We start from the raw sequence: 27,086 nt of genomic DNA on the forward strand, positions 1-27,086 counted from the left end.
CCTTGGTCCGCTAAACCAAGCAGCACTCGCAAGTACAGCCCGGCCTAGACCAACGAGTGGAACAAATACACAGGGAAGAAACAGGGGCCAGGGCAATGCTGTGATTAGGGGGCTAGTGCACACATCCTCAGGAGGCCTCAAATGTCTCCACACAAACCCTTGTATGGGAAACAAGCAGGAGGAACTTACCCTCCTGCTAGCTGACACCAACCCAGACATAGTGAAGCTCACTGAAACATGGTGGGACCCAACGCACAACTGGGCGGTGAATATCAAGGGCTATAGGCAGGACAGGGAGGAAAGGCGGGGGTGTGGCACTCTACATTAAGGAGGAATACACATCCTCATCAAGTAGCACAGGGTCAGAGGAGGGGCACATGGAAGTGCTCTGGGTTAGGATACAAGGCAGTCAAGGGGAAAGAGACTTAACGGTGGGGGTCTGCTACAGACCCCCCGACCAAGGGGAAGAGCTAGACCTGGAATTCTTAAGTCATCTTCTGGAGGTAGTTAGGTCAAAGGACGTGGTCATCATGGGTGACCCGAACTTCCCAGACATCTGCTGGGAAGAGCAGTCAGCCAGGTCTGACCGCTCATGTAGGTTCCTAGCCAGAATGCAGGACCTCCATCCAACCCAGGAGGTGCACAGCCCCACCAGGGGAGACGCCTTGTTGGACCTGGGGCTGGCGACCAGCGACAACCTGGTGAGGGGCCTGCGGGTGCTCGACCACCTGGGTGACAGTGATCATCACCTGCTGGGATTCACCATCCAGCGCAAGGTGGCAAAGGCCTGCAGCAAGGCAGCAGCCCTAGATTTCAGGAGGGCGGACTTCAATGAGCTAAGGAGAATAGTCGGGAAGGCACTGAGGTCCCGGAGGGGAGGGGAGCCGGGTGTCCAAGAAAAGCGGTCGCTTCTTAAGAAGACTATCCTCCAAGCCCAGTGGGAGGTAATCCCAACACGGATCAAAGGGAGCAGGAGGGCGCAAAAGCCCCCATGGCTCACCAAAAGCCTACAGGAATGTCTCCTAGCTAAAAGGGAGGCGCACACCTGATGGTAGGGAGGGGCCATCATCAGGGAGGATTATACTGCCATTGCTCAGGCATGCAGGGGGGGTCAGAAAGGCCAAGGCAGAGATGGGACTGGGACTACCTATTCGGATCAAGGACAACAAGAAGTCCTTTTTTAAATATATAGGGAGCAAAAAGAAGGCACCGGGTAACGTGGGGCCCCTGCAGGACACGCTAGGAAATCTGGTCGTCGCACCAGATGACAAAGCTAACCTATTTAATGACTTCTTTGCCTTCATTTTCCTGAGCAGTGATCATATCAGCCCCCCCACCAGGCCCACCTCAGGCCCCAGGGGAGGCGCACCCAGGCCAAGGGTAAGGGAGGATCTAGTCAGGGAACTTCTGGAGGGACTGGACGCATTTAAATCAGCTAGTCTAGACAATCTCCACCCCCAAGTGCTGTGGGAATTAGCTGAGGTCATTGCGGGACCCCTGGCACGGCTTTACGAGTACTCGTGGTGCTCTGGTGTGGTGCCAGAGGACTGGAAGAGGACCAACGTGGTTCCCATCTTCAAAAAAGGAAGGAAGGAGGACCTGGGGAACTATAGGCCAGTTAGTCTTACCTTGATCCTGGGTAAGCTTTTTCAGAAAATTATCCTGGCACATGTTCATGAGGGGCCGGCGGAGGAGATTATGCTTAGGGGCAACCAACACGGGTTCATTAGCGGCAGGTCCTGTCAGACCGACCTGGTGGCCTTCTACGACCAGGTCACCAAATCCTTAGATGCAGGAGTAGCAGTGGACATCGTCTTCCTGGGCTTCTGGAAGACCTTCAACACCGTCTCTCACCCCGTTCTCATTAAAAAACTGGGGGACTGTGGTGTCAACAAATACACAGTCAGTTGGGTCACCAAGTGGCTGAAGGGCCACACCCAGAGAGTGGTGGCAGATGGGTCATTTTTGACCTGGAGGGATGTGGGCAGTGGGGTCCCCCAGGGATCGGTACTTGGGCCCGCACTGTTCAACATCTTCATCAGTGACTTGGACGAGGGGTTAAAAAGCAGTTCTGGGCACCACACTTCAGGAGGGATGTGGACAGCATGGAGAGGGTCCAGAGGAGGCCACTCGCATGATCGGGGACAGCAGGGCAGGCCCTACGAGGAGAGGCGACGGGACCTGAACCTGTTCAGCCTCCACAAGAGAAGGCTGAGGGGGATCTAGTGGCCTGTCACAAACTAGTCAGAGGGGACCAGCAGGCATTGGGGGGAGTCCCTGTTCCCCCGAGCATTGCCAGGAGTGACTAGAAATAACAGTCACAAGCTGGCAGAGGGTAATTCAGATGAGATATCAGGAGGCACGACTTCACGGTCAGGGCGGCTAGGATCTGGAGCCAACTTCCAAGAGAAGTGGTGCTGGCTCCTACCCCGGGGGTCTTTAAGAGGAGGCTGGACAATCACCTTGCTGGGGTCGTTTGACCCCAGTACTCTTTCCTGCCATGGCAGGGAGTTGGACTATGAAATGATGATCCTGAGCATTGCTGGAGACAGGAATCTGGACTACCGAGGCTGCGAGTCTGATCCAGTGTGGTAGTTCCTATACAAGTTTTCCTGCTGATGTCAGCGAGGGTTGGTTTGGGACCTAAGTGATCAACAAAGCACTCAAGCTGGGCATCTGATCCTGTTCCCAATACCAGGTATAGCAGGGTTCCTATTAATAGCAGTGTGATCTGAACTGTGCTCTTGGGTCTCTTTCATATATTTAATAATTCTTATTATAAGAGCAGTTCCAATAGTATTTGCCAAATAAATCATTTAGTGAATTTGGACAGTGCAAAACGTTGGCAAACCAGCCCCAGTATTTGCGATGTAATCAGTATTTGAAAATATTTTCATGCATGCATGCACGCGTGCATGTGCATGCGCGCGCGCGCACACACAACAACAAGTGAAGGAACGGAAGTTCGACTCTTCCATAGAAGCCAGTGATTGCGTTGGTATTCTGCTCACAATTTTCAATATTAGTCATCCCAAGTCACTAGTGAATTGAATCAACACATTTGATGTTGAATACGTGTATGCAAACAAATCACGCAGCCCAACTTGCCTGAGATGGATGTGAATGGGGAGGAGCAGGAGGATGCACAGTGCACAAAGCTTAGTCTTAGGTTTGCTGCTGGCTGTCTGCTTGTTTCCCTGGACCGCTATTCACAGCGGGATCTTCACATAGAAGACCTTTTACTTGCTTTGAAAATTGACTTCGTTAGAAGAATCACAGCAATAAGAAAAATCATGTTATCCTAAAAATTCTTGCTGGGGTCATCTGATCCCAGCCATCTATCCTGCCCAAGTGTATGGGGGCTGGACCTGATGATCTGTAAGGTCCCTTCCAGGCCCTAACAACTATGAAACTATGAAAACATAACTGCTGGATTCCTATTCTTTTCTGCTGAAAAGGACCTATGCATGATTTCTGTCCTTGGGTGCTTCTCTCTCCTCTTTCAGCAAAATCAGGAGACATTTCTCAGCATCTCTCACCATTTAACTGTGTATAAAAGATCTTCTGGAACATGACAGGTTCTGTCATTAATACTTGCATTTTATCCTTGGAATTAGCATTGCACGGTCAGAGGGCATTTTGATACAATAAATCCCAACATTTAACCTGCAACGGGTAGATAAAATATTGTTGGCTTCTTTTTATTTGACTGGTTATATTTGACCAGCAGAGCAGTGACAGAACATGTCCAGACACTATAAAGAACACAGCACTGTGGTTTGTCTTCTTCTCAGGTTCAACACTGCCACCGTGTGGCTTCACCTTTCATCTGATTGAGACCAACTAGATATTTGCACACAAAAAATCAAAATCTTTATCTGCAAGCTTTCGGGCATACTCGCCCTTCTTTAGGCATAGGAGAATGCCAAGTTTGTAAAATGAATCAAAACTCATGGCAGAGGTGGTATCTTTTATTAGACCAACTAGATATTTGCAACTATATATATATATAGAGAGAGAGAGAGAGAGAGATCTATCTATCTATCTATCTATCTAGATAAAATCTATCTATCTATCTATCAAAAGTTAATATGAGTCTCCTTGACAAGCACACGGTGATCAGCTTCCAAATTAACTTCTGAAGAGCCGCATGTGGCTCTGGAGCTGCAGGCTGGTCACCCCTGCTCTAGACCAGAAGTTCTCAAACTGTGGTCTGCGGATCACCACTGGTCTGCTAACTCCATTCGGGTGGTCCGCAGAAAGGTGGTCTAAGGCTGAAGCTGACAAACATTATACCTGACTTCCCAGGAAAAAAAAACAGGCACATCCATTGCATTAGGAAGGTAAGGCTACTGATAGTAAAATGCCAGTTATGTGCTTTGATTTGTAGAACAAAAAAAAAAAAGTTTGAGTGGTCCACTGAGACCCTCAGCAATTTTCAAGTGGTCCACGAAAAATATAAGTTTGAGAACCAATGCTCTAGACCAATACGGCTACAACCTGGATACCTGACAAGATTGTAAAATTGTGTTCTCCTGTGCCTGAAGAAGGGTGTACGCACCCGAAAGCTTGCAAATAAAGAATTGGTTTGCAAATATCCAATTGGCCTAATAAAAGATATCACCTCTGCCAAGACTTCCAATTCCTTCTGCCTGTAGACCAATATGATTATGACCTCAGATGTATCCACAGACTTTTGGGAATTGCTGTGATTGGTCAGTTTGCCTGTCTGTCTCATCTGCAAATCATGCGTGCCCTTTGGCATGGATTCCAGGCTCCAAACCTTAGCAGTACGTCATTAAGGAAGCTGAGTAGTTAGGAGGCCTTTCTTTCATTATCTATACATATGCATGTGAATGTTGTATACATACCCCCACCCCATCAGTAGGTATCCTGGCTTTCATCTATCCCAGTGACTGAAAGACCCTCACAAAACCTTAGTGGAGTCGGTTGCTGTCCTGCCTCCTAGAAAATGAACTGAACTGAAAGATTTTTAGCAAGCAGCTGGATCTTCAGGTAGCAGTGTAGCCCCTCATGGTTAGAATACAATGAGAACGGTCCCTAGAGTTTAACCATTTACAGAGAGTTCATAATATCAAACCGAATCCATAAGCTGCATGTTGTTACCTCTGGCCCTACCCAGCTGGAGAAATCACTGAAGAACATAAACCCGGGTGTGTGTTTCTGGTGCACTCCCAGTTCTGTACTAACTCGTCTTGATGCCGCTCACGGTGGGCAGTCAGTATGTGGTGCTTTTCTAGCTGGAGTAGTCCATGTTGCACTTATTGCATGCTGGGAATGCCCACAAGGGGAGCTTGGGCCGAAGAGCCAAATTACAGGCTGATTTGCCTTGGGGTACCTTCGCTGTGCAGACGTGCCTCTAGCAAGGGCCTTCTTACTGAAATTAGTTGCATATAAAGCAAGGGATAGGTGTCCACATATCTTGAGTCCCAGCTTTGTCTCCCTTATTTACCATCCCCTTCTGGGAACAGAACAGCACACAGAGCTACTGAGCAGTATTACAAGTATCTCTATTTCTTTCCCCTCTGCATTGCCTCCCTTGCAAGTATTGTTTTGATTAGGTACCTGGACATTTCTTTCCAGTGACTGTCACTTACGTTTCCTGGATAGAGGGGGGAAAAAATCACTTGGTAAGTTAAAATAGTCATCTATGTTATGTATTTCTTTTCTTCAGGTTGGGAAGTGGATAACATGGGGCAAACACACACAGGTGAGAAACAGCTCTGTTGTCTCCTCCTTTTTTATATCTCTTTGCTTCTGGCTTATCTCTCTCTAGGATGCTGGAGTACACGCTACAATGTCACACTAAAATCTAAGTTAGATACTAGCTATTATTATAAGCAATAATATCTAATATAACTTCAAAGCACTTAAAAATAATCTGTGAATACATCATTTAAAGTGTTTTATTCAAAACCTTGTGGCATTGTATTGTATCCTACCAGGCAGAAGTTAAGGTTGTTTGGGTGATGTAATCGTTGGATTTTATGCCTTCATATTTCTTTTACGTTTTATCTTAGCTCATTATTTCTTGGCTTGCCAGTCCTTTATTTTGGGGATTATTGCAGTATCCCTCTAATGTTGTCTATTTTACAATGCTGAGATACACTCTCAACCTTAGCTCCGTTTTATTCTTGCTGTGTATGTAACTTCAGCGTAGGTGTGTCTATCATAGAAGCTATCAGGTGAATCCATATTTACAATTACACCCTTTCTCAAAGGTAAAATCAAGTTTGGGCCTTATTCCAAGACCATAGAAATCAGTTGGCATCTGTTGACTGATTTCCATGGATACTAGGACAGGGAAGGACCATATCTCTGGTTTAATAGGTGATTTTGCCCTCTTGGAAACCAAAGTCCAGTCTCCTCTAGGTAAGGAAAATTATGTTTTTTATTGTTTAAATCCTATTCCAAAAAGAAAAAACCAGGCTTCTTTTCCTGCCAGCTGGATGTTATGTTTCTGATCAATTCTAATTATTGAAAAAACACACTTAGTAGTGTGTTACCTGGAGCAATATGAGGAGCATTTATATATCAGTTGGTGACTACTACAGTCTGACAAGGCTATCATTATAATTCTTATTTACTACCTTAACAGTAGTAGGAAAGCAGTAAAAAAAAATCCTGATTCTTTGATTTGTGGGAAGTTTATCTGGAAAACTCCGAACTGTTGTGAAAGTATGAATTCTGGAAATTCTCAAAGTAGCACAGGACTCCTAAGAGAGTGAAATGATTACACACACGTTCGGCTCCATTTAGGGATGAAGACATGATTAAAAATAAGGTCAGTGCCATTTACACCATGTGCGCCTTAACAAAGTGGCTCTAAAACTGTAACCGCTGAGTGCGAATGCAAAAGCAAGACAGTCAAACAGGTAGAGTCAGAGCAGAAGTAACTGTAACGGCTCAATAAAACAAAAGCATTGCCCAGGTTTGGCTCCAACAAGAACGTGATGCATTCACCAACAGGCCTCAAGCTTTTCAGACAGGTTGGAGAGTTTGGACATAAGCTCTCAAAAAAGCCATGAGCTGGTAGAGCATCCTGAATAACCGTATACGGAAATGAGTATGCCAGTTATTGTCACTGGCAACAGAGGCTCTGTTTACAACATTCCCGTAATTTCAGCCTTCTGAACCAGTTAGAGCATAAATTGCAACACCCAAGCCACCTATCATATGGCAACGCTCCAAGGAAGGCATGTTCTTTGGTTAGATTTGACAACATCATACTCTGTAACTTTGCTATGATACTTAATATAGGGGACATCAGCAGAAATTGCACAGAAGATGGTTGGTCTGAACCCTTCCCTCATTACTACGATGCCTGCTTTGATGAGAATTTCACCGAGCCTATAAACCAGGTAGGAAATAGCTTAATGCTAAACACAGGTTAATGACATAGCATGCCTGTGTTTGCTGTGAGTCCAGTCTGAAGCCACTGAATGGTGATCCAAGTGAAATAATTCACATATATAAATGCAAGCTCAGAAGAGTAGCATGTGAGGTTTTCCTTATATTCTGTTATACTATGGGTTTTTCTGTAAGCTTATAACTCATATAGCACATAGTTCTTATATGCACTAATGAATCCTCACCAATTAAGCAAGGAGTTCATAGGGGGCATGTCTACACAAGTGCATCTACTGTACAATAACTGAAATTACTGCGCAATATGAGTGCACGTCTAGATGTATATGCCCATACTATGGTGTAAATATGGTGACTTACACTGACTTGAGTGTAAATTTGATACCTGCACGTGCAGGTATCAAATTTATGCCTGACTATTTACTGCACAATAATGCACATGTAGATGCATTACTGCACAGTAACCCAGGAGTCTGCCCTTCTGGGTCTGCCCAGCCACTGGGGAGCTAGCGTAGGCCCCGCCCCAGGACTCCTGGCTGGCCACCTCTCCTGGCTTCAGTTTGGGACTAAAGTTAGTCCCAAGTGCTGGCAGCCAGCTCTGGCTTCAATTTGGGACTAAAAATAGTCCCAAGACCTAGCAGTCATGTGGCCAGGGGCTGGAGCTCCCGCTGGTGGCCACAGGAGCACATGGCAGGCTGCTCTGACCCGGGACTAAATTTAGTTCCAGGTCATCTGCACGTATAGATGCCAGCCTATTTCCACTTCCTGCACAGTAACTTACTGCTCAGTAAATTTAAGCTGCCATAAATGCACGTGTAGACACACTCAGTCTGCCCTTAATGTAATCCTTTCTGACTTTGGGATAGATATGGAGTAGTCAATGCAACGATAAGAGTTCAACCCTTACCCTAACCATCAGTTCTGTAATGCAGTGCCAGCTCAGGTTGTACCATAGGCAGTGACAATACATAGTAAAACATAAAGGGAAACTTTAGCAAACACTGTAAGAACCAAAACCTGTTTATGGCACTGAAGTCTGGCATGACTGGAGTTAATCCTGTGAGTTAAGTCAGCCAGATCCTGGCCCAAGAGTGAAGGTGATGTTTATGACTACATGGTGTTTTCTTCTCAAGGACTACTACTACCTGTCTGTGAAGGCCCTGTACACAGTTGGATATAGCACTTCCCTTGTTTCCCTCACCATGGCGATGGTTGTCCTATGTCGTTTCAGGTGAGTTGCTGTGAATGAGTGGTGATCTGTTTGTAGGCATAGGAAAAGAGACCAAGGCCCATCCCCTCCCCCACTCCCTCCAATCTTTTACCTAAGCAGTGACAAAAATAGGATGATGCGCAGGATGTTGTGCTTGTTTTAGAATCAGGCTGCGTCCAGATGAGTGCAGCCACGCAGTACGTGACACTGCAGACCCATCTACCATCTATAGTTCCACACACCACCCATTCAGGCACTTCCTGCACTGATGTCTTGTAGCATGGGGGGTGGGGGAAGGAGAGGAGTTTGATTCTGGGAGATACTGGGGTCAAAAATACTCAGGTGGAAAAAAGTGGGGCATACAGCTTCAATGTATGCCACCCAAAACTAGAGACTGGCCCCCCACAGCGATGCTCTGGCTGCCAGCCAGGCTCCCAGATGCAAGAGTGCCATGACTGCAGCATCCCTGGCCCCCAGAACCTCAGGTAAGGCTGCTGGGGCCAGCACAGATGTATAGAAATGAAACTAAGGGCTTCAGAACAGCCTCGAAACGAAACAAGGGCAGTTGAAATGTTTTGAAAGTTTCAAAATGTTTGGAGTTTCAAAGCTGAAGCTGGGCTTGCCTGAAGGGAAACAGAAAGTAAGGAGACAGAGGGGGAAGGGGGCCGAAGGACTGCTGTCATACTGACTGTGTAGCTGGCCAGTGACTGTGATCCTTCTATGAGGTCCCTTCCAGTTCCAGTGCTCTAGGGGAAGCATGGAAAAACAGCATAAAAAGCAGCTTTGTTTGAACTGAGTTGCTTTCTGCCTTCAGCTGTCTTCTGGAAGCTCAGCAGTGTTAGACAACAAGGGCTACCATTCATTTCCTACTTGCTAGCCTAGCAAGTGGGATTCAGTAATACTTTTTGCTTTCTTTTTATACACTTTTATTTTATTATTATATTCACTGATTGATCCCTTTCAAATTATTCCTCCTCCAAAATCCTCTTTTTGTTTAATCTATTTTGATTTTTTTCAAATCTGTGCTTTCTCTCACAGTGTGCATGCCATTCACTGTGCAGGGAAGCACAGCATAATTACATTGCATATTATAATATAGAATTTATATAAGAAAACACATACATCCATTTATATACTGATATTTTATTTATTACTTACATACATACATACAAACATACATACATTACATAGGTGCACACACATTCAATTATCTACATATCTTACATAAATCGGATAGATAACATTACAGAAAAAGAGACAGATTTTCCAGCACACCAAGGCAAAGACAGGACACTATGAAACACACCATGAAGCGTGCTGGAAAGGCAGCTGGCAAGACTTCAGGGAGGGGCGGAAGAGGGGTTAGAGGGAAAGCTGTAGGTTTCCCACCCTCCCCAAACTGAGATGCAGCCTTTTTGCTACAACAAGCAGTCATGAGGCTTCCACTAGTTGTACAGGCAGCAAGGAGAGGGGAGCAGTGCCACTGCCTGTGCCTGAGACTGCATCCCCTCCAAGAGCACCAGCCATAACCCCCACTACCACCACCGTGACAACAAGCAGCAGCATGACAGGCTCCTCCACTCCCATTTCACTTCCCATGCTGAGCCTTCCAGTGCCAGAGAAAGAGCTGGAGCTGGATCTCAGTGCCCTAGCAAGGGAAATTCTGGGGATGGTGGGGGAATTGTCTACATTTGTGTCCCACTGCCCTCAAGTTTCTACTGGAGCCAGGTCTCTTTCTCCATAAGGCACTTCAGAGGAGGCTGATATAGAGGTGGAGGCAAGTGGCTCAGCTGAGTCCACTCCTCCTCTTGCTGTGCCTCTGCCTGTTGAAGAGGAGGAAAGTGCAGCATCCACACATACACCTGCACCCAAGAAGCAAGTGGGTAGTGTGGTTTGGGATCATTTTGAGCTGGCAGATGACCCCACATATGCTATCTGCCTGCACTGCCAAGCCAAAACCAGCTGGGGCAAGGGAACAGAAGACATGAGCACCACGGGGATGCTGATGCATCTCCACAGGCACCACTCCCTTGCCCTTGCTCCTCAGCCTGGCACCAGTGGGAGCATGCCTAAAGGGAAGTCCCCCTCTCTTTCCAAAACCCCCATCCCTGCAAAGCAGAGGCAGGCACCCTGGAACAGTGAGGGAAAGGCAGACAAAAATGGGGGCTCATTGCAGGGCAAGTGAGATTACCCAGGGCACTGGGGAGATGCTTGCTGTCAATGGCTTGCCCTTCTGCTTAGTTGAGCAGCCAGGGTTCAGGCAGCTCATGGTGCTCATGGCCCCATCCTACCAAGTGCCCACATGCACCACCTTCATCAGAATGGTGGTGCCCTCCCTGTATGAGGCATGTAGGGAGCACTTGAGGGAGGAGCTGTGCAAGGCAGGTCCACAAGTGGCCTTACGCTTCACCTCAGACATCTGAAGTAGCTGGGGTGGAGATCACACCTACCACTCCCTCACAGGGCACTTGGTGTGACCAGTCAGGCCATCGGTGGGCTCTCCTTCAAGCCAAGGTGATGGATGAGTCCCACACGGTAACAGAGATCATGGGGGCCATGAACCGCTTAGTGCAGGGGTGGCTCATTGAGCAGGGCGCACTCACCCATGGGTTTATGATCACCGACAATGGGGCCAATATGATTGAGGCAGTCCATGATGCCAACTTTGTTGGCGTCCACTGTGTGGCGTGAGGAATTTCCACCTCGTAGTCAGGGATGCCTAGGAAGGGGACAGGGCTTCTGGCGATGGCGCCAGCACCACCAGTAAGCTCATTTCAAAATGCAGGAGAGTGGCAGGCTACTTCCACCGGAGCATCAAGGGGGGCAATGTGCCCTTCCTCGAGGCCACCAAGAGCCTCAGTGGTGCCGATGCCCTCCTTAGCCAGGTGATCCCCCTAGTGAGAGAACTGGAGAACCAAACGGAGAACTTCCAGGGGATCAACGTTCCTGGCTGGGGCAGGTCCTACATGCAGTGGAGTTGTGAGGCTCCAGGTGAGCTCAGCTTAGCTGCCTGGGATGCCAGCTTTTGGGCTGAAAACCCCTTTGCCAGGCTGAGGAAGCACCTGCAGTTGGGGGGTGTGTGTGTGCTGTTCCTGGATGGAAGGAATAGTAAAGAAGCCAGAGGCTGGCATGTAATGCAGGCAAGAAAGCCAGTCATTGAAAATGGAAATGGAGGCATCAGAGGGTGAGGGACAGGTTGGGGTAGGGGGAAGGGGGATGTAGCAGCACAGGTAAAAGTGCAGAGGAACCTGGGGAGCCAGATGTCCGTCAGGTCGCAGTGTGCCAGAATACCACTGTCTATAGTGAGGCCATGTGTTTCTGTACCTAGGAGGCTGGTGAAGTGAAGTTCATAGGCTCGTCTGTGAAAAAAGGTTTGTAAATTCAAACAAGCACTGAACCTCGCTAACCCCTGCGCCTATCTCCTTGATGTCTGGCAGACTTCATGGCCTCAGACGAGGCTACCAACCCTGCTGTTTTCACCTCACTGCACCTTCTCTCTCTCTCTCTCTCTCTCACACACACACACACACGTTTTGCTTGTCAGCAGCTCAAGGTGCAGCTTCCCAGAAACCCCTGCACCTATCTCCTTGAAACTTAGCAGGCTTCACGGCCTCAGCAGGGGCTACCGTGGCTGCTGTTTTCATTAAATCTGTCCCAAAATGACAAAGTTATAGGCAGTTTCGTGCTTCCCCATTATAGCCTATAGGCGAAACAGTTGCGACAAAAAGAAACAGAATGGTGCTTCGAAACGAAACAAAACTCGACACAAAACACTGTCCCAGCGAAATGGTGAAACGGAAGTTGAAACGAAATAGTGCTGTTTGGCACAGCCCTATTGAGTAGAGAAGCTGTATAAATATTAGAAAAAATGCATTGAAAAGTCTTATGTAGAGAAGAAATATGTATATTTTAGCCAATGGAATTCATTCCCATGTGATATTTGGCCCAAGAGCTTAATAGGTGTAAAAATTGCCCAAGTAATCCTCAGTTAGCTAAGTAAGGAGTCATTTTCAAAGTTGTTGGATTGGTTGGGATCACTGTTGCACTGGCTCCTGTTTTCCTAGACATTACTGTTATTGCAGCTATTAGAAGGCACAGTCAGGAGTGTTTTAATATCAGGAAAGAAAACATATATATTTTTTCTTTCTATCTTTTCTTTCAAGGAAGCTTCACTGTACCCGCAACTTCATCCACATGAATCTCTTTGTCTCATTTATTCTGCGAGCAATATCAGTCTTCATTAAAGACGGGGTTCTGTATGCCGAGCAGGATAGCAGCCACTGCTTTATCTCTACTGTAAGTGAAAAAAGGCAGGAGCATTTTTTTTCTTGATATAAATATATTTTTTCCCATAAAAAAAGATGAAGTTTATTGGATGTTTGTACTACAGTCACCCTTGAAATCCTGAACTGAGATTTCAGCCCTTTGTTTTCAGCTCTGTATAAATTCATGGTAAGGAATATTTGAGTTCTGTATCAGAAAGAGCTTATGATCTGAATAGATAAAACATATATACAACATAGATAAAACATAGGACTTTAGGACTTTAGTGACCTCTTTAGCTGAGGGTCATAAAGTCCTATGTTTTATATATGTTTTATATCCATTTCTCTGAGTTCTTAGGCAACGAGAGACAATATAGTGGAAAAGGGATCTGACTTCTAGCAGAGTGACAAAAGTGGTGGTGGTTTGATCATGGTAGAGTTGTTATTAACATCACATCTTGTCTTTTTGTGTTTACTGAACAGTTTTTGGTCACATTTATTCTCACGGCCATACTGCATGCGCAGACGTGATAGGCTGGGATGGAGTAAAGAGAAGTTACGTGTACACAGCTCCACACTGTTCTCACCAAAAAACCCAATCCTTGCCCCTCACCCTTGCCTCTCTTCCACATCTTTCTTTTCAAGAACAAGGTCGATAGATTGAGAAAAAGTCCACCAGAGAGGAACGGAAAGTATTAGAGGCCTGGGAAACATGACTTTTGATAAAAAAGTTGATAGAACTAGGACTGTTTTGTCTGGAGAAGAGGAGACTCGGGGAGGTTTGATAAAGGCTTCAACAGGTCTCGACTAGATGACCTTTTAAGGTCCTTTCCAACCTACTTTCCTATGAGTCTGTGCCACAAACCTGGGAAGAAAGCAATATTTTTCATCTCCACCATGCTTTAGAGTATCAGTAGCTGGCATGCCCAGAAGGTCTTTGCCACCACTGTTTGGGTTTGGAGTGGGTGGGCTTGTTTTTCAGCAGCAGTCTTCTGATAGCACCGTAGAGCCAGTGTGGATATACCTAAAGAAGGCAGACAGGGAGCCACTGAAAAAGAAGGGAGGAGATTGAGGGAAAGAGTGGATGGGACGGGAAGCAGAGCAGCAGATGGCAGGGCCGGCAGGGAGGAGGAGGAAGAGCAGGGCAGGGAACAAAAAGCAGATCAACAGGACAGGAAGCAGAGGGAAAGGTCTTGAGGTGGTGCTCAAGGAGTGTTCAGAGCGAGTTGGGGATGTGCCCGGCGGAAAGGTTGGTCCCTCCTGGTTTAAACAGTTTAACCTTTTGCAAAATATGGAACGGGCTTCCGAGGGAGGTGGTGCTTTCCCCTACCTTGGAGGTGTTCAAAAGGAGTTTAGACAAGCACCTGGCAGGGGTTACTTGACCCCAGTGCTCTTTCTTGCCCAGAGCAGGGGGTCAGACTCGTTGATTTAATAGGTCCCTTCCGCCCCCAGAAATCCATGAGATCTATGGGGAAATGGAGAGAGGCAGGAATGAAGGACAAAGGAAACATGAAGGCTAGTGAAATGAGCCTGAACTGCAGTGATTGTTAAGGAAGTGAATGGAAAGGGGTTGGAACAAATAGCCAGTCAACAGAAGGGATAGACTGCCCTCACCAAACAGTAGTTTGAAGTCAGTAGCCTTCAGAGTTTAAGCTTGGGCCACATTTTTTTTTTTTCACGTTTATCCGTATCTGTATCAGTGTTCAAACTTAATACTTTGGCTTACTGGTTTGAGATGTCTGGGAATCAGAAATAGTTCAAATTACCATTCTGGGGGCCAGGTCTACAGTTGAAGTGACTGTACTTTTCCCGATGTATACCACCTGAGGGACCTGTCCACTGGATGGAAGAGAAGCCACTGGATCTCTCCTTCCCTGCCAGGTCGCAAAAACGGGCTTCTAGTTTGTTGGGTTATTCCATGGTACTATGGCATGGGAATAACTTTGCAGGTGATCAATGTGGCAATGCTTATGGCATTGCCTTGGGATGTGACATTGGAAAGACAAGGATGTCCTATTCAGGGCATCGGTAGAGGGTTCAGCACTCTCTCAGTGCTTGTCCAAATGGGTCTGAAGCTTTGTCTACTTTGTTCTTCCCTCCATATATTAATAAAAGCTGGTATGCCTTTGTCTAGTAAATCACTTTACCATTATCCTCACTTTTCAGTCTCTGACAGTGAGTGACAGCTCCGATAAATTGCCAAGAAATGAAATTCTGAATTTTGCACAGCAGGATACATCCTCCTTGCAATCTCAGGGCCTTGCACACTCTCAATTCTGTTTAAACTTCTTCCTTATACAGAACTTTATTTTTTTTTTTCTTGTCTGACCTTAAGGCTCGGGGAATCGCAGTCTACCGATTAGCAGCCATTGTTGACCTGCCGCCATCCCCCACCCCCGACTAGCGGTAGAGGCTCTTGTGCTATCTGGAGACGTTCTCAAAACATCTCACGACTGCTAAAATGTGCTCTCTCTGCTTTTAGAGCTGCAATCTTTAAGCTTTTTCATGATTGTTTTAGATTTGATTATTATAAAAGAAAAGATTGTTTTAGTTTTCATTGGAGTATTTCAAGACACAGCTGTGCATCCAGTTGTCAACCCTCAGTGAAGCACGAATGAAGCAATGTTATTTGTGTTTGTTTCCTGCAGGTGGAGTGCAAGGCGGTGATGGTCTTTTTCCACTATTGTGTCATGTCTAATTATTTCTGGCTGTTCATCGAGGGACTGTATCTTTTCACCTTGCTGGTGGAGACTTTTTTTCCAGAAAGGAGATATTTCTACTGGTACACCATCATTGGCTGGGGTAGGTAAAAATTGTTATGGGTGGGTTTGCTTATTCCTCTAGCACCATGTGAAAGGGTTGCTTGAACTAAGGAATTGACTGAGAAGAGAAGATGAGCATAATCAAAGAAGAGCCCATGCAGGGCAGAATCCCACTTCACCTAATGGATGACTGAAGTGCAGCTTGTGACCAACTCGGAGTTACCCACTGAAAATGTAGGAGTGATTGTATTACTCTACTGGGTGCACAAGTGCCCCATTATAGAAATAGGGTCCCCCTCTGGAGACAGGCAGACACCTCCCTATTCCTATAATGGGGGCACATAGATGCTCAAAGGGGGCAATCAAATTGCTCTTACACTTGACTTGGATAAATTAGAGACGGTTGCAAGCTGTACTTAGGTTTTCTACTGGGTGAAATAAGAGTTCTCCCCATAGTATTTCAGGTTATCTGCTCCAATCCCTAGCATGTCTTTGTTTTCCATGTGTGTGTGTCAGGGGGCCATGCATCCTGAGAGGAGCAAATCCATCCTTTCAGAAAGTCCTTGCAAGGACGAGAGAAAGTCCTTGCATGGAAATAATCTTGCTTTGCAGAAGTTGGAATAGACGGGACTGCCTTTTGAGCTCATCTGTATTGCTCATTGGCCCGGCATATGATGTTCTGGAGAATGCCCCAGGGATCCTCCTCCTTTTTTTGAGCAAATCAAGATGGCTGTTTTTGGTCATCAGCAAGATTTTTACCTAATAAACAAAACAGCCCAACGTCTCCATTTTATATGGACTAAGCAATGTAGAAAACAATAGGGTTTCTCCCACTGGGATTGCAAATTTCAGCACTGCTATTATAGATTAAGTGGGTTATTGTCTCCAGGTCTAGCCAGACGTGAATTGAAAAGCAGGACCAGCAAACTCATGGTCCCCCTTGGAGCATTTCACTTTGCAAGAAGTATTCTTAATGTCAGAGGAAGTTTCTTGATTAAACAAATCAGAAATACCAACTCTGGGCTATTCCCTGTGGTTTCATTTGTTGCTCACAGATGACAGCTAGGCTGAAAACACTGAAAACGTGTCCAAGTGAGACCTACTCAGAATAAATGAAAGTCAGGCAATGGCTAGGTAAACAGGAACTGGTTATATTGGTGAGGGAAAATGATGTTCTTTAGAGAGTAGGACCCCATGATGATAATTTATGCAGTTATGTAGATGTGAAACTTTCAGAGCTAGATTTATTCCTGTTGTTTCTTCATGCAAATGGTATGTGTCTGACATTTTAACTAATAAGCCCAGGTGGCAGGCCAAAAACAGAGACCTTTCATTGGAAGTGCATGTATGAGGTTTAAAACATAGACTCTCAAGGTTAAGCTCAGTATCGGACTTCTGTTAAATGAAATTCAGCTTCAAGACAGACCGGAAATGAAAGTAATGCCTTGTAAATTTAAAAAAATGCAACAATGAAATATTAATAAATGTGAATGGCTCCCATTCTTGTTATTTGAGTTATGTTAGTGCCTAGGGGTTCATAACAGACCACAGTTATGAGAAGTTCCTACTATGAATATTAAATGCTGGAAATGGTGAAAAATGGGAAGAGAAACAAGGACGAAGAAGGATGAACAAGGACGAAGACAAGGACAAAGGCAATGACTTGGGGCACAACAAACTAAAAAAACTCCTGCAACTCCTATGGCCGCGGAGCGAAGCACCGGGCTCCGTGCAGCTCCACGGCTCTGCAGGAAGCCCTGCAGGCAGCCTGGCGGCAGCCCGGGAAAGCAGCTCCACCCAAGAAAAGCGGAAAGCCGGATCTTTTTTTTCCCCCCACCTAGAGCCTGCCTGAGCTGCACGAAGGCCTGGTGCTTCCCTCCGTGGCTGTGGTGTCCCCTGGGACCGCCCAAGCTGGGTGTCTGTGAGTGGGTGCTGCCTGGGGGGAGGGGTGGGGTGTGCCACTGATGTGGAGGGAAGCACCAGCCCCTCCCCGCAGCCCGGGGACCGCTCCACCCACCGGCAGCTCGCCCTTCCCTCCCTGCCAGAGGGGCAGGTAAGGTGTGTGCATGTCACGGGGGTTTAATCAGCCCTGAATTGAAGCGGTGTTTTTTTAAATCCACCACTTTAATTTAGGGCCCCGGTTTCATCTACACGTGCCCTTCAATGCTAGGCTGTAGAGCTTCTGAACCGTGAGAGAAGAACTTATTTGGAGCCTCCCAGCTCCTTCCGGCTGCCGCCTCCACAGACTCCCCTGAAGAGCCGGGGTGTAATTCAAACCCCAGCCACATGCAGCACATGCAGGAGATCCCTTGGCCAAAAAAAACACACACCAAAAAATGGGGCAACACAGAGGCTGCAACATATGCCCCCCAAAACTGGAACCTGGCCAGCCGGAGCCACACTCCAGCTGCCAGCCAGACTCCCCACGGCAGAAGCGCTGCAGCTGCAGCTCCTTGAGGCTCCCAGGACCCCAGGTAAGGCTTCTGGGACCAGCACGTTTGCTGGCCCCAGTCTCCCCTACCCCACCCAGGGTAAGAGCTGGAGCGTGCTTGGCATGGGCATTCCCCAGGGACAAGGTGCCGCTGCTGTTTGCCCCTGGGAAAACACATGTTCCCGCTTAGGGGATGCAGCCAGTGAGGTTCTGCAGATCCCAGTAGCTGTCATTGAGACTTGGGTCTTTGCCTGTTTCATGTACATGATTTTCATTTTTGTAGATGCATCTGCATACGTTGTTAAACATGAATGAAACACAAGAAAGCTTACGTCTACACTGACAAAGGCCTTTCCAATCCATGTCATTAAAGAATGACATTTGAAACCAGTCGATCCCATAGTCATAAGAGAGTTTCCTGTCTCAAGTGAATATTTTTGTATTCATTGTATCTAGCCTACTTATAAGTATAACAGAATAGGTCATATCCACAGCATTCATGATTAGCAGGGAATAACCTATGAGTTAAGTTAGTTATATCCTGAGATGGAAAAGTCTACAGTTCCTATTTATTTCAGTTCATGCTGAGCATATTTAGACCTGGCAGGAAGCATTCAAGTTGGAGTATGGCTTCAGTATTTTGTTTCACTAAGAAAAGCCTGTATGCGGTTTCCATACTTCCAGGTGCTGAGAGCAGCCTGTGAAGGAGTTGAGTGCTTGGAGATTTGCAAAGATAGCTCAGTAGTCTGCAGGACTTTGGTCTTTTCTTCTGTCTAAGCTGATGCATTGTCAGCGTTTAGCATATAATTCATTAAAATGATAAATGTCCGTGCTTACCTGGGCTATTCGTGCCCTTACGTATGCAAAACTAGGCCGATCCTTTTAGGGGAGATCCCACGTCCTTATGACATACCTTATAACTCCTCTGACTGATCAGAGCTGCGAGGATAGCTTTTTTTTAACAATAGTTTCATCCTCTTTGTCTCACCCAGAACTGGCAGTTCATATGCAGTTAAAAAGGGTTATAGAAAATAACCTAACTTTTCTGAACCATCTTTGATTTATAGCAAAGGAGTGTGTGTGCACATATATGCCTGCATGTGTGTGTACCTTTATTGCAGAGGGCCCTACACACTTGTCCTGGGTGCGAGGCTGTTTGGATAAGTGCTGTTTGAGGTGTGTTTGCTTTTGATTCTAACCTCCTGCTTCTTTTTCATCACTGTAATACCACTGCCTTTTTATTAGAGTTGCTCCTTATCTGTTTCATTGCAAGTTAAAGATGATCATCATACCCATTAGATATTCTTATGCTTACAGCCACATCAAATATTCCTTTTTTTTTTGAACATCTATTAAGCACACAAAGACCTTGGTCTTTCCTAAGTATGAGAGAGACTATTAAAAATAGATTGACATTCAGTAGGCTTTATTTCCCCTCCATTTCTCTCTGGAACATTTATTTTTGTTCCTATTTCATTTCATTTTCTATTGAAAATATTTCTGTTCAAAATATCTGTTTTTCCTCCTGTTTTAAAGAGCTGAGTTTCACTCATCTGAAAAGCTTATTGAAAGGATATTTTCTTTTGTAACAGCTGCAGTGTAAGGTTTGATAGTGACTCACCTGAGCAAATTAATTCTACTGATTTAATTAATGTGGCACCAACACAATTTTACAAAATGTATGAAATATAATTGCTGCTGTCAACTTGTGACAGTCTTACTCGCTGCTACACCCAAGGGTTATCTACATCTTTTTTCCCCTCCATGTCTTTTATCTTTCTAGCAGTGATGGATTAGAGGTTGGCAAATCTTGTCACTCAGCTATTTTCCTTGCCAAAAAAAATGCAGGTTTAAGCTGACCAAAAATATGTGTGCATTCTCACTGAATTATTTCAGCCAGAAAAAGAATCCGAAAAATAAAGTCTGTTTCTTTCCCATGCTTTTTAAGTGAAATGTTAAAGATTTTTACTTCATATAAATTTCATCCAAATATTGGAAAGGGTTCAAAAAAATCAGAGAATGAAATGTTTTGCTTACAATCATATAGGTTTTTCTTTGCTTGGTGCTTGTGTTTAGTTTTTTAGCAGATAACTGAAAAAAATGTCATTTTTGCTGCCCCAAGTTAACCTTTTCCCCTGACTTTTTGGTTCTTATAGGAACTTGCAAATTAGTTATTTGGACAGCCCTAGGTTGGGTCCACCTTATTTGCCCCACATAAAAGCCTGGTCCCTTTCCTTAAAGCATGCCAAGTACAGCTGTGTAACGATTGCTGTACCAAAGCACTACTTCGACTGAAGGGAGTGCCTCAGTTTCCCCAAGGTCTCCTGTTCGGTGAAGGGTGAGCTCTTCATATTGCTGAGTCTAACATCACTCTACAATAACGCAGAGCCCTTTTGGTTGCCATTTACATCCATGCAATCTCCCTGGGGTCAACTTACCGTCTTTCGATTTGGAATTGAAATTCTTCTCAAGATAATTGCTTGCAGCATGAAGAGTCCTGGCTTCCTCTTGGTAGCAATTTGATTGTAAACTCTAGTGTCTTGCTGTATTAATAGTTGCATTAATTTTCCTAGTAGCCAGGAGTTGCCAGCCTTTTCAGGCTGTGGGCCAGAATGACCCAGCTCAGGTCAGAGGGGGGGGGCTGCTAGGACCTGTCACCTGCTGCTTCCCGCTGTGGCTTGAGGGAAGCCCCCACGGCCACATCTTCTCCCCGCTGCAACATGGGAGAAGTCCCTGCCAATGCATGCAGAAAGCTAAATCCAATGTCTCCGTGGGCTAGATGTGGCCTGCAAGTCATAGATGGCTGTAAACCTTAGGGCATGAAACCTCAGAGGAGAAAATGTCTGCATTTGAAGGGATCGGTGACGGATGTGTAAATTAAAGCAGAAACGAATAACCGTATAGCAATCACTCCGCCTTGTCTTTTGCAGGCACGCCTACAATTTGTGTCACTGTCTGGGCTGTGCTGCGCCTTCACTTTGACGACAACGGGTAGGTACCACTGTCCGTGGTCTCCTGTTTGCATTTACTGTTAAAACAAAGGGCGGACAAGAAATGGGAGCAGGGTGGGGATGGGGACTGGTTTCTGTTCTGTTTTTTGTTGCTAATTCAGTGCTTAGCCTAGGGGCAAACTTGAATATGTACAGCCGGCTGCCTTTTGAGGTGCCAAAGTAGATATGATAACATCTTAAACATTGCTCCCTCATTTCAGTGAGGGAACTCTGCAGGCACTGAGCATCTCTGAAAATCTGATGTTAACTTCCCTAAAGACTGGAGGTGCTTGGCCTGGGCATCTGTCACATTTTCCCCTCCTACTAAAAACCCCTTCTTTCCATTGAGGATTGTGTTGCTTTGGCCCGTTATTCTATTTTGACATTAAAACAAATTAAATCACTGATTTCCATGCTGAACAAGCTAGACACCCCTGTTGTGCCACGATTATGATTGTAGCTTTGGTTCAAAATGCATGTAATTTCTCTTGGGAGTCCATGCAGTCCTTGTTTTAGGGGAAACTGTCTCACAGGAGGGAAAACCTGGGTTGTCTTTTTGTTAGAGAAGCTGATTAATATGCAGTGTGTTTAGGTCGACTCTAGCTGAGCCACTCACTGGCTACTTTTTCAAAATCAGCAAGCATTGTTCTGGGACTCAGGGGGAAGCCAGTGAGAGTCTGAAAATGTTTCAGGAATTACAGAGCAGGGAAAAAACAGACAGAAAGGAAAAGAATTGAAATGTAAAGGCTGTAGGGCCAGGGTTCGAAGGCACAGGCGGCTGGTGCCTCCTGAGTGTGGGGGGACACCCGCAGGAGCTGGCGGCGGCAGTGGAGACAGGACTGGCAAGCACCCATGGACACCACTGGCAGCACTGGCGGCTGGGACAGGACTGGTGAGCACCCACAGATGCCACCAGTGGAATAAAATGTGGGGACGGGGCTGGTGAGCACCTGCAGACCCCACCAGTGGGGACAGCCCTGTCAGGGGGCCACATGCCCTCCCTACCAGTCACCTATGTTCAAAGGGGTTCCTGAAGTGCCACCATGCAAGTGCTGCCATGGCCAAGTAGTAGGTTTCCTGCTTGAGTAGGTTTAGACATTTAGGATCTCCACACGGGTAGCAAAGAGATGGTGGAGGTGTCTAAGGGCAATTTGGCAGTTCTGCATAGAGAAGAGGGAGCAGTAGGCACTTCCAAATGGTGATACAGAAAAAAGTAGAAATAGCTAACTAACTCTAGAAAGACTAAGTACCATTGTATCTGCCCTCCTGCCCCTCTCAAGTGTAGTGGCACTGAATAGATGCTGCCCGTTCACTTGCAATTCACATTGCCTAGTCTCTGATCTGCAGATAACCTCCCTAATGGTTTCCAAAGGTAGACGCTAGGTGGTGGTAACCAAACTCCTTCTCCCTCCCAGAAGACTGCCATAACCACTTGGCTGCACCCCAGCTGTCTCTTCCTTGCCCTCTTTCTGGCCCCAGGGCTCTTGTCGTCTTGGGTTTCCAGTGGCCCAGCTTCCATAGGAAGGGTAGAGAATATGCTCAGCTCACCAGTTTTATAGCCTAGTGGTTATGTCCCGCTCTTACAAAGTGGAAGAAGTGGGTTCAAAGCATCTCAAGGTGGAGAGGGCCTAGAACCCCAAGTCCCATTTCCTGGGCAAGTCTGTTAACCACTAGGCTATTGGGCACTCCTGCCTTCGCTGTCTTTCTGCTGAATTCAGTGCTGTTAAAGTGCAGGAAACCTTTTGGGCCTACCAGTAGAGGCCTCTCCAAGGACCCAGGCAAAGCTTCAATGCCTCTCAGCAGCAATTTGAATTCCCAAAGAGTTTAGGCAGGCACAGAAGCCCTGGCACTGATGCCTAGGGAACATTGCAGGCCAGAATGGATGAATGAATGTAGAGACTAAGGAATTCAGGTACTTAATGAGATTTCTGGCTGCTGGTCCAGAGACATTTTGAATCGCTGTTTGGGATGTGGGCAGCTGAAATCCACCTCGGTCCCATTTAAGCAGCTAAGGGATCAATTTGAATGGCCTCTCACTTAGCCCCATACAAAACTGGCAAAGCTCCAATGATTTCGACTCCCGATTCACATCCATTTAAGGGGACAAGTGCATTGGCTCTGTGGAAGTAAAATCTGGTGTCTGTAAATACAGTAATACTATTGAAGTCTATGACATGATTCCAGATTTACCCCATGGTAACTGAGGTTAGAAATCACAATGGTAGCAACACGTCTTCTATTTTGATCCAAGGAAGAATCAGACTTCCATGGTAGGGTGGCCTTCGAGGTGCTATTTGCACTCTTGCTGCTTTTGCATTCATTTTTTAATTCTAATTTGGTCTATATATAGTATTTGCTGCTAAGAGGGAGACCTGTTGATATTTCTTCCATCCCTCCCATTCTGCAGGGATCACCAGAGTTGGACCAAAGTGCTCTTACCTAATATACATTTTGGCACGTTATTTGTATATGAATGAACTTAGCCCCAGAACGACACACATGAATACTTCAAATTACTGTTAATCCATGCCTATGTTCTCCTCACAGGCAGAGCCAGTCCAACCATTACACGAACTAGGTAGTCACTTTGGGTGCCAAAATTTGGGGGGGGTGCCAAAATTATATGCAGGACAAAACAACAGGACCATCATTCTATATAACAGAAACTGAAAGCATGAAAAGCAAAGCTCTATTTTTTTCCACACATCTTCATGAGAATTTTGTTTTAATTGTACATGTATTATAATAAATTCTAGTAGATTTTTTTCAGTATAATTGTGTTAGGGTTAATGAAACGTGTGAAACAATGAATTTTTGTTTTTATTGTCCTATTGTTTTGAACATCGAATAAGTACATGTAAAAGTTCATTCTAGACTTCTTATTTTCCTCTGTATTGGAAGTGGTGGGGGCGCCAAGGTACACAGTTTGCCTAGGGCACCAATTCCCCTTGGACCGGCCCTGCCCACAGGCCTTGACAGTAAGACTCAGCTATGCAAGATCCTGGCCAGGGGATGGGATTGAGGCTTATAAGCCAGGATTTTCAAAAAGTGACCAATGGTTTTAGGTAATTTGGGATGTCCAGTTTTTTAACAGCACCAGTGATTTGGGGGCTCCATTTCAGGCGCCTTTAAAAGAGCTTGATTTTCAGACAGGGTTGAGCACCCAGCCTCTAAAAGCTCATTCTCTTTATGATGCTTCTCTGTGGGCACCTGGACATGAATCCACCTCCTTGATGAGGAACTTAACAGTGGGAGTCACCATTTATAATTGCCTAGGTTTGTCCAGGAAGCCTAAGCTTACACTTTGGCTTAGTCTTCCTCTGCTTGGCCAAGGACACCCACGTTTTAGGTGTGATGTCACCTAAGGGGGGCCGCTTAGAGACTGGGTAGGATCTTGCCTGAAGTACCTTAGCTATGGCTTTGCAGGATGTGTGTTTCTGTGACATGCTTTCTGGGCTCCAAGTCCTATGGTTGAGTTTCAAGACTTTCTTTTCCCCTTATGATAGACTCCCCAAGGGGAAAAAAAAAGCATCAGTTTGCTGGTTCTTCTATTTGCATCTTTTTGTTTTCTCTCTCTTACCTCTACCCCGGTATTCTTCTTCATTATTTTAGCTGCTGGGACATGAATGATAACACAGCCTTGTGGTGGGTCATCAAGGGTCCTGTGGTCGGATCAATAATGGTAAGTGCCATTTCAGAGGAGAACTTTCTCCAGGATTCCATATATAAGCTAGAACTGAATGTTAGCTAAGGACACGTCAAATTATCATATAGCCAGGGAAGAGGTATTTTTTCCATACCTAAAGAAACTGAAAAGGATCTGCTGTTCTTCACCCTACGTGTGCCCAGCTAGCCCTCTTCCCAAGCTTTGCAAACACCTTTGTATCAGTGTCTGTATTCTATCTGCAAATAGTCAGCCATGTACATCTCCTTTATAAATAAATACTCGCTACAACAGGTTAGCAGAAGAGAAGTGGTGAATCCTCCATCTCTTCATGCCTCAAAGTCCAGATTTGATATCTTGCTGGAACATTTAATTTAATTAAACCTGAATTACTGGGCTCTGTATGGAGGAAACTGCATGAACTGAGATGGCCTGCGATATGTGGGTTAGATCCGTCGTCCCGAGGTCGCTGGTACTGTTGGATGCTGTAACAACCCTCCTCCACTCTGCCCTGTGCTTGGCTGATATGCAGGAGGTCAGACAAAATGATCTACTGGTCAGTTTTGGCCTTAAGTTGTCAAATTAACAGGAACCATATCTGAAGCCAGGATATGGGGTTAAACTTGCTGCCCTTGTCTGATGTCTCTTCTGAGATCCAGGTATGTGCAAACACATTCAGAGAATAGGGCAGCCCCAAAATAATAATGAATGCAAAGGTGTATAAAATAAAACCACAAGGTCATGCTGTCACTCTGAGGTTTCACTTTAGGGGAGACGGGGTTAGCTGTGTTAGTTTGCAGTCAGGCAGAAAGCAGGACAGGGTGGCGCCTTAGAGACAAGCTGGTCCAGAAAGGCATGAGCTTGCATAGGCAACAGCTTAATCAGATGCTAGGGGGATGGGGTAGTTACAGTCCTCCCACCCTCCTCTCTTGGGGTTTTCAATAAAGAGAGAATCCTGATTCGTGGCCAAGGCATCCAATGATGGGCACTACCAAGGTGATGCACTGAGTAATGCTGGTTGCAATGTTTCTACCACATTTATTTGGGTCCAAAAATACCTATTCATAAAAATGGATATACTTCTCCAAAATGGTTCAATTTTGAAGGATAATTTAAAAAAAAAAAACTCATTGGAAAAGGTACATTTGAAAGTTGTCCATGTTATTCTGTTTCATGGTTGTTTTTTTCCCCCCATGAAAAACTTTCTTTTGGCATAAATAAAATTGTGTTTCTTGCTCCCCTCTGTGTTACATCAGTGCAGCCCCCCAGGGCTATAGCCAACAGCCCTCTCACAAACACCCCTCTGCCCTTTGGAAATTATGATCATTTCTTCTTTAATAACTATTTTGCTCCACTATACCCTTGCCTGAGATGGGACCACTGGAGTGGCCTCTCCTGCCTACATGTTTAAGTGGTCTTAATATTGCTGTAGGGCACGTGTGATAAGGAAAACCCACCTGCATGCCCCCATATCACCTTTTTCTTCACACACCCAGAGCCTAATTCTGCGGTTCTGGGTGCATGAAGTAAATAGGAGCTGAAACTGCTCAGCGGAAAGACTAAGCCCTTGCCAACCAAGCATTGCCTGTCTTTCACTTGCAGCAGTTGATGATGATTAATGCTTACCATGGTAACTGTGTAGACAAGTCTAAAGAAAGCTTGTACTTATCATGCCTAGTCACGGGGCAATAAAAAAAGTTATGTCCATAGCCTAAGACCCTTACAAGCCGCCCCAAACCAGTTCTTTGGGGCCCCAGCTGCACAGATGGGAAGAAGTAAAGTAGCAAATCCAGCTGGTCTCTGCCATCTTTGCCCTATTATACATTAGAAGTACAGCATGGTTAGTAGCAGTCTCCCCATAAATCCAGATGGCCTTTCACTTCTATTTTCTTTTCTCCAGATAAACTTTGTTCTCTTCATTGGCATAATTGTTATACTCGTGCAGAAACTCCAGTCGCCTGATATTGGGGGCAATGAATCCAGCATTTACTTGTAAGTAGATATAAAGCTGTAATTTGATTTTGATGTCTAATATACACATAGGAAAAAAAAAAAAAAAAGCAGCAGCCCTGAAATGAATTTGTTTGGCTTGTCTGGAGGCATCACAGAATCTGTTAATGATTCTTTCCGTCTTAAATCCAGTGGTCACTCAGATACATTGAGTGGAGATGTGATGTTTCTTTAAAGAACCTAGATCATTTTAAATACCCTATATAAATTTATATATGTGTGTACACATACACACACGCATATACATATTATAAATAACTGACTTGTGAAGCATTATATATATATATATATATATATATTATACACACAGACATATACAATACATACACACGTGTATATACATGCATACATTCACACACATGCAC

The 27,086-nt window shown here is 45.5% G+C and overlaps 1 protein-coding gene across 4 annotated transcripts in view; it reads left to right on the forward strand.

Moving 5' to 3' along the window:
* The window catches only part of ADCYAP1R1 (ADCYAP receptor type I), a 201,710-nt gene that overhangs the window by 146,801 nt on the left and 27,823 nt on the right, over positions 1 to 27,086 (forward strand). For all 4 annotated transcript variants that reach the window (XM_090047840.1, XM_090047841.1, XM_090047842.1 and 1 more), the window contains exons 5-12: positions 5,696 to 5,731; positions 7,282 to 7,382; positions 8,523 to 8,620; positions 12,763 to 12,895; positions 15,513 to 15,666; positions 20,988 to 21,048; positions 24,660 to 24,729; positions 26,612 to 26,703. In XM_090047840.1, coding sequence (XP_089903966.1) covers positions 5,696 to 5,731; positions 7,282 to 7,382; positions 8,523 to 8,620; positions 12,763 to 12,895; positions 15,513 to 15,666; positions 20,988 to 21,048; positions 24,660 to 24,729; positions 26,612 to 26,703 — 745 coding nt within the window. The remainder of the gene's footprint in view (positions 1 to 5,695; positions 5,732 to 7,281; positions 7,383 to 8,522; positions 8,621 to 12,762; positions 12,896 to 15,512; positions 15,667 to 20,987; positions 21,049 to 24,659; positions 24,730 to 26,611; positions 26,704 to 27,086) is intronic.

Source organism: Crocodylus siamensis, chromosome 5 (assembly GCF_052110815.1).
Source record: "Crocodylus siamensis isolate JL-2025a chromosome 5, ASM5211081v1, whole genome shotgun sequence".
In the NCBI taxonomy this organism is placed as follows: Eukaryota; Metazoa; Chordata; order Crocodylia; family Crocodylidae; genus Crocodylus; species Crocodylus siamensis.